This window comes from Oratosquilla oratoria, chromosome 28 (assembly GCF_046742065.1).
Source record: "Oratosquilla oratoria isolate Oo_2021 chromosome 28, ASM4674206v1, whole genome shotgun sequence".
Classification (NCBI taxonomy): Eukaryota; Metazoa; Arthropoda; class Malacostraca; order Stomatopoda; family Squillidae; genus Oratosquilla; species Oratosquilla oratoria.
In genome coordinates this window covers 34,320,247-34,335,781 of record NC_134804.1, presented here as the reverse complement: position 1 = coordinate 34,335,781, position 15,535 = coordinate 34,320,247, and the positions used below count along the sequence as shown (strand labels likewise).

Sequence of the window (15,535 nt, the reverse complement as noted above, 5' to 3'; positions counted from 1 at the left end):
GATAGTAACTGAAAACCTCTTCATTGAGTCACTCCTTGGTTGAAACGGTGGCAATGGGCGGATTTCAAGTCAAAGGTCTCCTTGATAGAGAACGAGGATCAAAAATAATAATCATAATAAAAACGACGATGGTTATAGGAAAGTGCTTGAATCATTAATAGCAAATAGTATCAAGGAATATTCAGCGAGGCATAATGAGATTTGTGGGTTCACCAAGGGTAGGTTGTGTGTAACTAATCTTTTATCTTTTTTCCATTAATATCTACAAGGCGGCAGATAACAATGATAGTTACGATGTTATACCGGTATACCCCGAATTTAGGAAAGCGTTCAACAAGGTGCCCCAACAGAGAATATTAAATAAAATCAGGGCCTACGGCATAGAAGGAAAAATATTTGAATGTATTAGAGCATGGCTTAGTGACGGAAAACAGCAGGTCACCATTAACTGTGTAAAATCCAAATGGGGAAGTGTTACTAGTGGAGTTCCCTAGGGTTCTGTTTTGGATCCTTGATTGTTTATTGTGTATATAAACGACTTGGACAGTGGGATTAATAGTGATATTAGTAAGTCTGCGGATGGCATTAACGTAGGATGCCATAATACGTCTGGGGAATATGCCGGGATGCTGCAGGAGAATATTGATATATTGTTTGCATGGTCGGTGAAGTGGCAAATGGACTTCAATATATCAAATTCCAGTGTGTTAGACGTAGGATTACACAGCCCAGCTAGCAGGTATATCTTAGATTATGCCACAGTAAAGAAAACAATGTGAAAATGACTTAGTACTGAGTCCTGGACTTAAATCCAAGAAACAGTGCATTAGTGCCAGGAATAGGGCTGACAGGGCATTAGGTACAGAGGTAATCATTAAACTCTACTTGACGATAGTTAGACCTATCCTTGACCATGTGGTACAGTTTTGGTCTCCGTCCTATGGTTGTGGTATTCATATTTGCTATGAAGGGGGGTTGGCTCTGTCCTATGGAATGGATATTAATTCACTAGAATCAGTAGAAAGGAAAATAATCAAAATAATACAAGGGCTTAGAAATTTACCATACGAAGTCAGGATCAGACACCTTAACTTACACTCTCAGGAAAGACGAAGAATGCAGGGTGATCTAATAGAGGCATGCAAATGGGTTAAAAGCTTAACAATGGTGATGCAGGCAAAGCCATCATATCAAGACGAAAGCGCAGGATTCGTAGTAGTGGATTAAAGTTGAAGAAATTTAGATTTAAGAAGGAAATAGGCAAGAATTTGTTTACCAACAGTGGTTAAGGAATGGTATAGACTTAGCAAAAATGTGGTAAGCCCGGAAACAATTGATTGATTAAGAAAAGATTAGATAAGTTTATGAATAGGGATGAAAGGTAGTAAGGGATATGAAACTGCTTAGCGTAGTCCTTATAGTCTCTTGTAGTGTCCTCCAATCTTATGTCTTTATGTTCTTAAATACTATTTTTTACCCTGTGGGAAAGCTGGTGGGTCTCTTGGCAAGGTTGGACACAGCGCGTCGAATAGAAGCAGGTTTGGGAGGAGGAATCGGCTTGGTGGAGCTTCCTGTGTGCCCGTGAAGGCTCGAGTCGGTCTGTGTGTGCGTCGACTGCCCAGGAAGAACTAGGCGCGGAATTAGGGGCAGATGACCTGGGGCGGAACGAGGCCTGAGGAGTGGAGGACGAGGAAACTTAGTGAAAAGTGTTTTCCTCGTTGTGATGATAATGACGAAGGCAACAGGAAGATATGTCAATATTTAAGCAAGCTTAGGAGCTCAGGTATTAGTTGAAAATTATTTAGCGCCGTTGCATTAAGTTGATTAGGGAAATGTGGTTAGTAGCTAAAGTAGAAAGTTAGTAAAATACGAATAATACCCTAGATATTATTCTAATCAAATAGGGCTATTGCACGGGGTAAACTAGTACATAAGTACATACACATACCAAGATGCTTTTTATTCACTATACATGTACTCCTCTGACTATGTTGATTATGTTGATTGGATCGAGACTTGTAATAGTCTCTCAATCTCTCTACTTCTGTTTTTTTTTTTTTTTTGTTCAATCCACAAAATATAATTTCATCAACTTAAAAATAAGATTCATAGTTGTTAATGTATCACTTCTAGCGTTGTTTCTCAGAAAGATACCTCCTCAGAAAAATCTAAATTATGGACCAAGAACGTAAAAAGCAACAACAGGATCAGCCACATTGTTCTTGTCGACCTTGACTCGTCCCTGAGCAGTCTCGAGTCTCCGGTAACAACTCACCTGGGCGGCTTGGGAGGGTCCGACTGTGGCGTGACGAGGGCTGAGGGATGGGCGAGGTGAAGAGCGAGGGTAGAGCCAGGCGGAGACGATGTGTTGGAGTACCCACTGTCGGACCTTCGGGAGGCAAGGCGTGAGTTGGTAGGAGCGTGACATGAAGCACAGGGGAGGGGAGAAGGGAGGGCGTGCAGGGTGAAGGAAAGAAGAGAAAGGGTAGTTAGGGATAAGGAAGGGGAGAGAAAGGGGAAACAGAAAGGAGGGAGAGGGGAGAAGGAGGGGGGAGAAGTAGAAGAGGGAATTACGATGTGGGAATATATCTAACTATTTTGTTAATCATATTTCCCCCCCCTTCGGCAGGACAAACTCGCTTGGAGGCAGCCAAACCGAATGCGAAACTCTTTTGCAGCTCATAAATGTACTCAATTGTAAAAGGTAGAGCGTGAATTTAGTAATTACCACCAAACTATTTTACTCAGATATTTCAATCCATTAAGACCTTTGTTCAGGCATCTATACCAAAAAAAAAAAAAAAAAAAAAATAGTTTGTCACAAAGTTTTATCATTTGTTATTTCCTGGTAAATTTGTTTGCGTATTTTTTGTTCATTGTCTTTTTTGTTCAAAGTTAAAAAGAGTAGTCTAAAATAGGCATTTCATTCTACCTAAATGTACAAATTTATATAACATTCTTCAAAAATAGCTTAGTACTAATATATATATTCATATACGTGTGTGTGTGTGTGTGTGTGTATTCACCTTGGTCTTTGGATCACGTGTTGGACTAGTGATCGATAGCTATTTCCCCCCCCGGAAGAGAGCTCAGAGCTCGTATGACCCATCTATGGGTAATGCTATGACCTTACACACACACACACATCCAACTCCCCGCCCACGAGAGTCAGAGTAACAACCCGAAGCGCAGCGATACCGAAATAATTTCGGCCCTGGGCAGGATTCGAACCAAGTACTACGAGCACCACCATGCTGGTAGTCCAGCGCTCTACCAACCGCGCCACCGAGTCGTGTGTGTGTGTGTGTGTGTGTGCGTGCGCGCGCGTGTTTGTGAGGAACAGAACAAGGAAGGTGTGTGTATAAAATGAACCAAACTCTGCAGTTTTTATGTCCTCTAGGTTCTACAGACTCCATGACATAATGAGGAGTCTTCGGCTCCCCAGACTCTCCCAAAGCCACAAAACCTCTCACCGTCCGGACCACTCTTCGCCGTCCATCTCTCGCTCCAACTTGACGATTCCGGGAGGTTCGATGCCCCACCAGTTCTGTGCGAGACGACCCACCTCCAGCAGGCAGAGTACCACTCCCCGAACACCCGTATGGCATACTGCAAGAGATAAAACATATGAACAAAGATAAGAATTATGAGTGCGAAGATAAGAACGTTGATGGTGCGGGGTATTGAGAAAAGTGTTTGGGCAATGGGGATAGTAACGTAGGTCACATGTACATATTTAGTGTACCCATGTTCGTCCACAAACGCACATGTATGTTCGTGTATATATATATATATATATATATATATATATATATATATATATATGTACGTATGTATGTGTGTTTGTGTGTGTGTACGTGTGCATTTATTTATGCATGTCTAAACGCATGCAAAAATGTTTATATTTATATACATGTGTAAATCATGTATATGATTCCACCTACATTCATGAATTTTAATTTATTTCATTATGGAAAAATAGTGTACATATGCATATTATATGCGTGAGTAATTAAAAAAATATGACATTGTAATAAATATTTACGACCTAGATACATCATTATATAATTCCAAAACATTGGCATGTATATAATAATATACAATGTGTGAAACATCACAACAGAAGTAGACGAAGGGTGGTATACACTCTACGGGATCGTATCTTCAAGTTTCACTACACCCCCCCTGTCTCCATAGGCATAAACCGTCAATCATTTACCAATACACCCAAGGTACTGATTTGAGTCATATCCTTTCATTTAACAATTTCATGGGCTTAGAAGCAGTGTCTACAGTATTAGTCTTACAAAAGATCATTTAAAAATATATATATTTTTTTGCATTAGTCTTACAAAAGATCATTTAATTTTTTTTTTTTTTTTTGCATTACATCCATGCCATGAAAAACTTGCAATAAATTATGTGTTGAACTATCATAAAGTATTTGATTTTTAGAGATCGGTACGATCTTGAACCGCTTGGGTAAGAAGCACTAAGGAGATTAACAGAAGTGTCTGACGTCAGCCATGTGATAATAATAGTAATAATGATGATAATAATAATAATAATAATAATAATAATAATAATATAAAAAATAATATTAATAATAATAATAATACATACATACATATACCAAAGACTTTTTTCCCTTACAAGGGAGGTAGCCAAAAAACAAAGACATAGAAACCACTCCCACTCATTCCATCACCTACATACTCCAGTCCCCTCTACCCTCTTCTCTCCCTCTTATCTTAGCACCTCCTGGATGACGAGTCATCCCTGCATCTTGTCCACTGCCCTGGATCAGAAGCAATGCCCCAAGACATAATAATGATAGTAATAATAATGATAATGATAATAATGAAAGTAATAATAATAATAATGATAATAAACACTACGGAAAGGATTGAGTAGATTGAAGCTAATTGATCTGATTTCTTTCACGTTGCTGATGTATCCGTTCGAATACATAATGTATATCTCAAATACCGGTGGACACGCCAATTCTGTTCAAGAACTGTTGCCAAGAACTTATTTGATCAAGTTTAAAAAACAACAGAATGATTCCTGAACAAGTAAACGTAAGTATATCAAATATGGTATATCATTAATACGCTGTCAGGTATTAATCCTATGTAACCAAAAGCAACTATCAAATAAGAGTTCTAAAAAACCCTAAATTATATTATTAGTCATTTTTCTACTCGGCATTACTAATGAAAATATAAAAACAATATATATTCATTACATAGCGTGGTATTGCATATACGTTTCACACAAAACTCAGTCATGAAATATATAATTTTGGAAAATAGTATTGTCAGCTATGCAGTAAACATTCAAAAATCATTTGCATGTAAAGAACAATTACCAATCAGCTAACACTAAATTATAAAAAGGTGCATTAATATGTTTTCATTAAACCAAAAATCGTATTGTCCACCCTCCCCCTCTTTTTCCTCTCCAATCTCTCTGTTTCTGCCAAACTTTGATGTGTGTGTGTGTGTGCGGCGTGTGTGCGTGTGTGTGCGTATATTTGCCTAATCGTAATATACAGGATAACAGATGTCCCGTCTTTGTGCTTCCCTCGGTCAAACATAATCTCAAAGTCTGTTGCCCGACCTTACAACTTTCATGTAATATGAACCAGAGGATTTGTAAGAAAAAATATTTCTTAGTAGTCTTCAAATATCTTTTTCCCCTGTCTTTGGCTCTTAGTTTGTTCCACACGTATGTGTATGTGTGTCCGTGCGTACTTTTAAGGGCAAAACGCACTTATAAAATCAAGTAAAACAAGTACTTCAATCCAGAATTATTTAGACCTTACTACTGATTTATAAATGCAAAGATTTTCGACACCGTAAGGATGAAGAAGCTTCACCGGCCACTATGTACATATACCTCATTTTTTATGCATATTTTTCATCAGACTGCGTGGTTCTAGGTGTCGACATACACGCGTGAAGGACGATATAAACCAACATTTGAGTGGAGATTTCTCACCGTGAAAATATTAGTACATTTCTACATGTGTACATTACCATCAACATAGAGCAATCTGTTGATAACTTGCAGCACCTCCCAACGCTCAGTTAACTATGTTTTTGTAGTATTGCCGTAAAGATCAAGGGTATTGACGATGCATTTGTTTTTGTTATCACAAATATGTTCAAGTTTACACAACAGTCGGTTAAAAATTTTACAATATGATGTGTCAGGTTCATTAGTGTTTTATGTTGAGAAATGTAGAGACTTCTCTGGATTAGCATAACATAGATTCTGTTGACAACTATATGAATATGCAACGATAGTCACACGTTAACATTTAATTCATATGCGCACATACACACTCAATCATACACACACACACACACACACACACACACACACACACACACACACACACACACACACACACACACACACACACACACACACACACACGCACGCACGCACACAGTGAGTGCATCTCACTGTTGCAAGTTGTTCGTGTGGAAATAGATGCAAAACATGAAATGTCGGAGCAGGTAAAGTCCGGTGCAGGAGAGTCTGAGTTTGTGAAATGCCTCATCTTATATTCCTTGACGGGCGAGTGGTAAAAGGGTGATTCTGTATTTCTTCCACATGACATACGTACAGTTGCCTTTACTTTTAAATACCGCAGTGGATGATATCTTTCAGGGAGATGTGGGGTGATATCTTTGACTCGTATATTTACGACATGTTTCACTTACATCTTAACCTTAAATATCTTAAGTAATTGTCATTAAAAAACAAGATTACATTAAATTTACTGAGTATTAAGAGATGTAGGAGTGACGTGGCAGAGGTTGGCGCGGTCGTGTGAATCATGGAATGCTATGGAGGAGGCCTTTGTTCAGTAATGGTCTCAGGATGGCTGATTTGATTGATTGATTAATTGATTGAAGAGATGTAACCCATAAGTAATTGCTATCTCGAGAATTGTCTTTATTTTCAAAGAGATAGATGATTAGGAAAAGAGCTAACAGAGCATTAGAGTTCATTGCTAGGACCGTTACGAATATAAGTGCAGAGGTAGCTATAAAACTCTTATCTGGCGTTAGTTAGACCCATCCTTGACTATGCGGAACAGTTTTGGTATCCGTCCGATCCGTCTTATAGAATGGATATAAATTCACTAGAATTAGTACAGAGGAGAATGACCAAAATGATACATGGGCTCGGAATATTACCTTACGAGAACAGGCTTAGACACCTTAACTTACACTATGGAAAGACGCAGAGTGCGGGGTGATCTAGTAGAGGTGTTCTAGTGGATCACAAGGGGGATACAAACAAGGTCATCATAATAAGACAACAGGGCAGGACTCATAGTAATGGATTTAAATTGGACAAATTTAGATTTAAGGAGGAAATAGTAAAGAAATGGTTTACCGATAGAGTGGTTAATGAATAGAATAGACTCAGTAACCATGTAGAGGTTGCTGAAACTATTGATTATTTCAAGAAAACATTAGACAATTTTATGAATAGGGCTCATAGGTGGTAATGGACATGGAACTCCCTAGTGTAGGCCTGATGGTCTCTTGCAACCTTCATTCTTATGTTCTTATGATACTCCTGGCCGAGGACAAGAAATACTTCTGTGGCACAGATATTTATGAATATTAGTGTAATCTTTGCACATTTAATGCAGATATGAAATTATGTCTTCCTTCTCTCGGGAACACGAACCAGAGCAAAGTTATATGGACACATGTGCATATACGTATAGATATGCAAATTGAAAATATAAGCAAAATTACTAGTGTTAATGGGAATCCAACAAATTCATGAGGATATGAATATAAAAGGAGATAGAGAGGGAGGAAGGAGTTTCAAATTAGATCCTGGGAGGATAGAGAAAACATAACAACTATGTCCTAACGAACAACCCCACCCGAGGATATGTTAGAAAAACCACCATCATAGTTGCAATAAATAAGTAAATAGATGAATGAATTAGTAAATAAATAAAGAGTTAAGTGAGTGATAGCCAAAGATATACAATAGATCAATAGATTATTAGATAAATATACGAATAGATAAGCATCTGAATGAAAATTGATAGGTTAATAAATAGATAAATGATAACAATAATATATAGATGAAGATATAAGAAATAAATGAACATATGAATAAATAGATAAATGAATAGATAAATAAGATGATAAAGATAAACCTCAAAGCTTCGCACAACACGTTGGATTTCTAAGATCCAGACAGATGCGGCCTCAAACTGCACTGCTGAGGTGATTTTGCTGCAGAAACTTGCAAGTCACTGCAGTTTTCCGAGGCTCTGATGCCAGATGCTCAATTCCTCTTGCAGCAAAATTCATGGTCATAGATTCAGAGGTCCACCAGGTTATTGCCCAGACTAACATGACTTATTGGAGTATTATTTTTCTACTCCTGGTATAAATTGGCATATTCTTTGTCTCACAAATACTCGATCAATCAATCAATTAATCGGTCAGTCATTTCGAGTCCACTGCTGAACATAGGGTTCTCTCATATTCCGTGACTAACACGACTGCCCCAACCTTTGCCACGTCACTCCTGCAAAATTCTTTATCTCGTCTGTCCACATTCTTCCTGGACTCCCTACTACACGCTTACCATCTCGCGGAGTCCATTCAGTAACACACTTGCTCAATCGCTAATCATTCTTTCGCGTTAACTTTCCTTCCCAATTCCACTTCCTTTCTTTTACCACCTCTACAATATCTTTTACTCCAGTTTGCTCTCTCAATCCATCTTGATCTCTTCCTGTCTCTCAGCATTATTCCCATCAATGCAGTCTCCATTCATCTTTGTGCACTACTTAGCTTAGTCTGCATCACCTTTGCTAGTTTCAAAGACGTAGATTATTGCTGACAATACATTAATTGTAAATTTTACGTTTCAACCACAGAGGTAGAGAACCTCTCATGATTATATATTTGCCAAAAGTTTCCACCCAATTGTAATGCGCCTTTTTATTTAATTATCATGATCTTTAGTAACTTTTAGCATCTGACTAAATAATTATACTCTTCAACTTTCAATTTTCGTGTCAAACATTACTTTGTTTTCATTCTTATTCATCTTCAAATCTACTTTGAGACTTTCATTGTTCAGATTATAAAACACACAATAATTCTAAAACCCACGCACTCTACAATTCAAAGTTGCTGTTCATATTTCAGTAAAAAAAATCCTGACTTTCACGCATTTCTGACCAGGAATTTTGTAATAATTCTTCACGTAAACATGACCCTGATGTTATATACTTTGTTTTTCCTTCAGCAAAAGTTTTGACTCACGAATGCCAGGTTTCAAGAATCCCAAAGTAATTATACAGACATAGCAGACGTCGAAGGTGTAGTGTTCTTTCAATAAAAATCATAATCATACCATTCCACGCTACCAAAACTTTTAGGTCCTTCAGACTGTCATGGTATGATGTCGTCTCTTTGTCCGATATTTTGGATTTAATATTTCAAAAGTATTGTACACCATATGATTCTGAATGTCGATCCTCTGTTCTTTCTTTATAAACGATCTACAATAAATGAATAAGTGAATAACATGAATAAAGAAGGTGAATGGTTAAACAAAAGAATAGGTAGATACATAGATAGCTGAATAAATGAATCAATAAATAAATGAATGAATATAACGACTTTAATTTTCAACAAAACTCGCAGCCTCTGTTACCCTATCACAAGAAAAAGGTTTAAAAGGTTTTTCATTGATTAATTAATTAATTATTTAATTAACTTACTCCATCTCTCCTCACCAATAATTTCCTTTATATCTGCATTGTTCTTTTGCAACTTTTAATCTATAACTTCAGTTTTTTTGCAAAACATTGATTTTGGCGTGTATTTTCTCACTAATATTGTTGAACGGTTATTCTGTAGCTGTTCAGTCTATTGTAGCTGTTATTTCTCATTGATTTCCTATTAGTCCTCTCATATTGATCAATACTTTTTGCAAAAAAATCACTCGAACCGTTAAGAAAATTCTTTGACAAAAATAAACTGACCGTAGAAGCTGCGGATCAACCCCTTAATTAATAATATTATTAATAATATTATTAATAATATTATTAATAATATTAATAATATTATTAATAATATTATTAATAATATTATTAATGATAAATATTCTTCCTCATTCTATGCTCATATGAACAAAATGTGCATCGTTATTGCATGTCTAAAGGACTCAATGTGACATTTATAAGGGGGAAAGTCTAATGAAATGTTGAAAGTCAATACTCTTGGAGGAAAGAATTATAGTGCTATTCTTAGAAAAAATCTTTCCTAATATAAATCTTATATAAATCCTTGGAAAGGAAAGATTTATATAATGAAAGATTTAAGAATACCACCGTGAGAATCTTACGGTGATATTCTTAAAAAAATTCTTTCCTTATATAAATCTTTCTCCTCCAAGGATTTATATAAGATTTATATAAGGAAAGAATTTTTTAAGAATACCACCGTGTGCTTAATTCTGAAAATGTCTTTCTTTGTAAGGGAAAATATCGAATAAAGGGAAACAGGGCCAGAATTCAACACAATTTTTTGTTTCCCTAAATGTGTTTACTTTTAATACAGGAGTAGACATATCCTCTGAATTATGGCTTTGCCAAACCCAAAACACTTTTGTTCTGCTGCTGGGAGCGACACAAGCAAGAGATTGTTACAAGGGAGGTAGCCAAGGGAGGTAGCCAAAAAGGGAAAGGCATAAAATCATTTCCACCCATTCCATCCCTGAATACACTCCACACCCCTCCACCCTCCCTCTTATCTTAGCACCTCCTGGATGACGGGTCATCCCTGCACCTTGTCCACTGCCCTGGGTCAGAAGCAGTGTCGCAAGGCCGCTTCATTAAATCGGCGACCCCCCCCCTCTCCGATTGTTAAATATGTTTATATGAACGACCTGGAAAGATGAGCATATTCAAGGGTATACAGCAGTTTAAAGAACATGAAAATATAAAGACCTAATTGAGGAAATGTGTTTAATGACTTTATCATCTATTCACTTCGATCAACTACATAACTTCAATCAACTCAGTATATTTAATCTATTCGACCACTTCAGTCAATCAAATTAGTGGAATAGTTTCATTAGATTCAATGAGTCAAGAAACTACATTCAATCAACTTCAACAAATTCAACTAATTCAATCATTTCTGTCAATTCAATCAATCATTTCAGTCAATTCAATCGATCCACAGATACCTTTCTTATACTCTCTTCTATACTTTCCCATTTCCTGTTCTCGGGTCAAACGTGTTTTCCATCAAAACCAGTCAATACTATCTCTAAAACCTTTTAAGCCTTAATGACTTTCCTCCCGTTTTCTTTGCCGATTAGCCCCCTGTCGACGCTCGTTCATTCCACCTCCTCTGTTCCTCCACATCCCCTCCCCTCCTTCCTACGAGAGAAAAAACTATGCAAGTAATCTTTCAAGACAGAACCGTGAGAATTAATCAGTATAACCACTCATTAAGGGAAAAAACGCGATCCCTATCAGGAGAGTAAGTAATTAATTATGCATCAATTTAGAAATTGAGAGAAATCTAGCAGCTATAAGGGGAACGGAGTAACGAGGTAATAGAATTTCATTTCCTGGAATAGGATATGTGGAAAGTGACTTTAGACAAAAAAAAAAAAAAAAATTAGAAATAGCAAAAGTGATACACGATCAGTAATTAAAAGAATAACAATTCATATTTGCATACACACACACACACATACACACACACACACACATACACACACATACACACGCACACACACACACACACACACACACACACACACACACACACACACACACACACACACACACACACACACACACACACACACACACACACACACACAAACATATATATATATATTGTAAGGTGGCAATATATATACATGTAGAGAGAGAGAGAGAGAGAGAGAGAGAGAGAGAGAGAGAGTTGGTATAAGATATAGCAAACACTTTTTTTTTTTTAAACACGACCGTCATTTCTCAAAAGCTAACCCCTCTGACCATTCCCACGCAGAGTCTTCATCATCTTTACTCAACCCTGCGCCTCCTCAATCACCCACCGTCACCTTTCCAACCATCAATCCTTCAAAATCTTCAAGGTTCTCCCACCACAATGAAAATTGTGATCATAAACAACCAGCCGCTAAGATTTTTTTTTTTTTTTTTTTTTTTTTTTTTTTTTTTGAGAAGAAAGGCACTCCAAACTCCACAGATACAAAATTCCTTCAACGAAAAAAAAAAAAAAAAAAAAAAAATACCCATTCCCAAACCCTCCCACATTTCTGTAACTCATTCGTTCTTATCGCCTTTTCGGGAAGAAAAGTTCTTTTCCCGCCCATTTGATATCTGATGTATATTTTATGTAATAGAAAACGGAGTCATTCGAAGAACACGCACTCCATCGTCCCCTGGTGTCCCCTGGTGTCGCCTGCGCTACCAAGAAGACCCTTTTTTTTTTTTTTTTTTTTTTTTTTTTTTTTTTTTTTTTTTTTTTTTTTTTTTTTTTTTTTTTTTTTTTTTTTTTTTATTCGGTAGATAATGATATGGGGATTGTCACAATAGAAGTAAGGAGTTCCACCTTACACTGAAGGAATTAATCGAGACAGATTATCATTCCTTAGCCAATAGGGTGACACAAAGGCTGAAATAGCCAAGAGGCAATCAGAACAATATTAAGAATACCTTCCGATAAGAAAAGAACAGAGCTGGGCGCGTTATTAAGTGCGTTCCTCTGTGCGTTCCGCTTTAGTTTGGCCGCGGTTAGCGCTCCCAAACTATTAAAGCTTAGGAGATAGGTTTATATCGAAATAAAAGTCCGGTAGGCCACATACTATATCAAAGAAAAAAAAATCGTAGGCCACATCCAAAAGGTTGGGCACATGCTATATCGGCACCTATAGTGCTGTAATAGTTTGGGAGCGCTAACCGCGGCCAAACTGAAGCGGAACGCGCCGAGGAACGCGCCCAGGTATGGAAAAAAGTCATTCGTGATAGGGCGTAACTCTAGTGCTACCGATGGGGTGGAACAAAGAGACGATATCTTGGAAACAGCCGAAATAAAAGGAAGATATATAGGAGGGACTGTTGGGTGCACTCTTTATGGTGAGGAAAAGAGACCAGACAGATGTTGGTACGGTTGTGTGACTCACGGAAGAAATTGGATAAGGCTTTTGTTCTGTTGTACTATTTGAAAGATTGATGATTGGCGATCTGGGTGAATTTGGCAAAATAATAGTTGTGTACTCTTCACGGAAGAAATTGGATAAGACTTTTGTTCTGTTGTACTGTTTGAAAGACTGATGATAGACGATGTGGGTGAATTTGACAATAAAAAAGTCCATCCCGCCATGCATTGATTAGTTTAATATTAAGTCTTGTTTTGGCAGTCGAGGCAACATGATTGAGTTCACAAGTGAGCAAATGAACTTGGGATAAATTATCATTGTCAATAGTCAAGGTACTTGTCCTAAGGTCAGCTCTCAATTGAATTATGATTAAACAAAAACCTATAAAATGCCTTAGAGTGTTGGGTATTTTTCTTCTATTAATTTGTTCTGGTAGAAAAGATAAATTAATAAATAGATAAATACACAAACAAATAGATAAATAAATTAATAGATACATAAGTAAATAGGTTTATAAGTAAGTAAATGGATAAAAGGATACATGAATAAACAAATGAATTAAGAGATGAATAAATAACTGACACGGAGGAAAACTAACAAAGATGAATTAATAAATAAACAGTCAAATACACAAAAAGATAGATACATGAATATATAGATACATAAATAAATTTATAAGTAACTTTATGGGTAAAAGATTAATGAATAAACGAATGAATTAATAAATAACTAACTAACACGGAAGAAACTAAAAAAATGCAAATGAGAAGTTACGTATACATCAATACAATGAAAACGTCCACTGAGGTTATCTATTCGATTTTGATGATTACCTTTTCTTGTGACAATTATGGTTAACATATGATATCAATTAATCAAATCATCCATCCTGAGTCCACTGCTGAACAAAGGCCTCCTACATAGCATTCCATGATTCACACGACCTCGCCGTCCTCTGCCACATTACTCCTGCAAACTTCTCAGCCTCGTCTCTCCACCCTCTGTCTATTCTCCCTCTTCCACGCTTCCCATCTCGCGTCGTCCACTCAGTAACACGCTTGCTCCATCGTTCATCTGTCGTTCGCACTAACTTATCTGCCCAATTCCACTTCCTCTCTTTTACTACTTCCACAATATCTTTCACTCTAGTCTGCTCTCTCACACAACTTGCTCTCTTTCGGTCTCTCAGCGTTATTCCCATCATTGATCTCTCCATTCTCCTCTGTGCTGTCCTTAGTTTTGTTTCCATTGCCTTTGTTAGTTTCCAAGTCTCACACCCGTAGATTATCGCTGGTAGAATGCATTGATTGTAAACTTTGTCTGATCTTTCTTACAAAACCTGTTCGATATGGGTGACCCTGCAGAGATTGTCTCTCTATCGACATAGCTTTTGTAGTCATTAAGATTCACAAGCCTATCCACCACGTCAAGGTGTCAACTCTCGGATAGGAACATATAATAACTACTATCATAATCACAACCACCACCACCACCACCACCACCACCACCACCACCACCACCACCACCACCACCACCACCACTACAACCGACACCACAATCAAGTGTCACTACCAACAGATACACCAAGTCATCACTGGTGTCAACGCACCTTCACAACTACCACCAGCACCATAATCATCACCATCTCTGTTAGGAAAATCACGCCAGTCTTCATCCAGTTCTCCAACAATTTCGAAAGTAATCAAGCTTCTGGAACAACAGTAGTCAGATATTCCAACAATACAGAATACGTCCCCGACACCCCACATTAACCACACGTCGCAGGAAATTCACGATAGCTTTAACATAGATAATACTTACGACCACTACACTTACGGTTAGCATAGCTATGATCATCATAACCTGTAACCTTAATGCCGCGGGGCCACAATAACTACGGGGACCGTACGACCACGCCATCGCAAAGGCCGCGTCATTTGCCAGCAATTTCCCCAACAACTTTTGATGACGGCCATTGCTATACGATTTTCTCCATTATTACCCTCAGACCCCCATAGACTTACAATCCACGACGTTTGACGCCATTCTCTGAGTCAGCTCCACATTTGCAAGTCGTTTCTGTTTCTTAGTCCACAGTTGCAACACTCTTTCTGTGTTTCAAATGTTATGTAACAAGACTAGATTCACCCATATAAAGGAGTGGCCAAGACATACCTATATTACAAAAGATAATACAATTTTTGTTCGTTAGTAGATGACCAAACCATAGTCGTCATCTAACATCACAGAGACGCAACTCTCATCGCACGTAATTGATTTACTTCGATGATTCGATTGACCACATATTAGCAGCGTACAAGGAGTCACAACTAAATATTTTATTCAG

General features: G+C 37.5%; 1 protein-coding gene across 7 annotated transcripts in view; it reads right to left on the bottom strand.

The window, feature by feature from the left end:
- The window catches only part of LOC143040301 (uncharacterized), a 286,912-nt gene that overhangs the window by 42,713 nt on the left and 228,664 nt on the right, over nucleotides 1-15,535 (bottom strand). For 4 of the 7 annotated variants that reach the window (XM_076211175.1, XM_076211178.1, XM_076211179.1 and 1 more), the window contains exons 5-7: nucleotides 3,474-3,609; nucleotides 2,276-2,389; nucleotides 1,478-1,672 (exon numbers count right to left, since the gene is read on the bottom strand). In XM_076211175.1, coding sequence (XP_076067290.1) covers nucleotides 1,478-1,672; nucleotides 2,276-2,389; nucleotides 3,474-3,609 — 445 coding nt within the window. The remainder of the gene's footprint in view (nucleotides 1-1,477; nucleotides 1,673-2,275; nucleotides 2,390-3,473; nucleotides 3,610-15,535) is intronic. The other 3 variants (XM_076211176.1, XM_076211181.1, XM_076211182.1) reach the window with 3 other exon arrangements.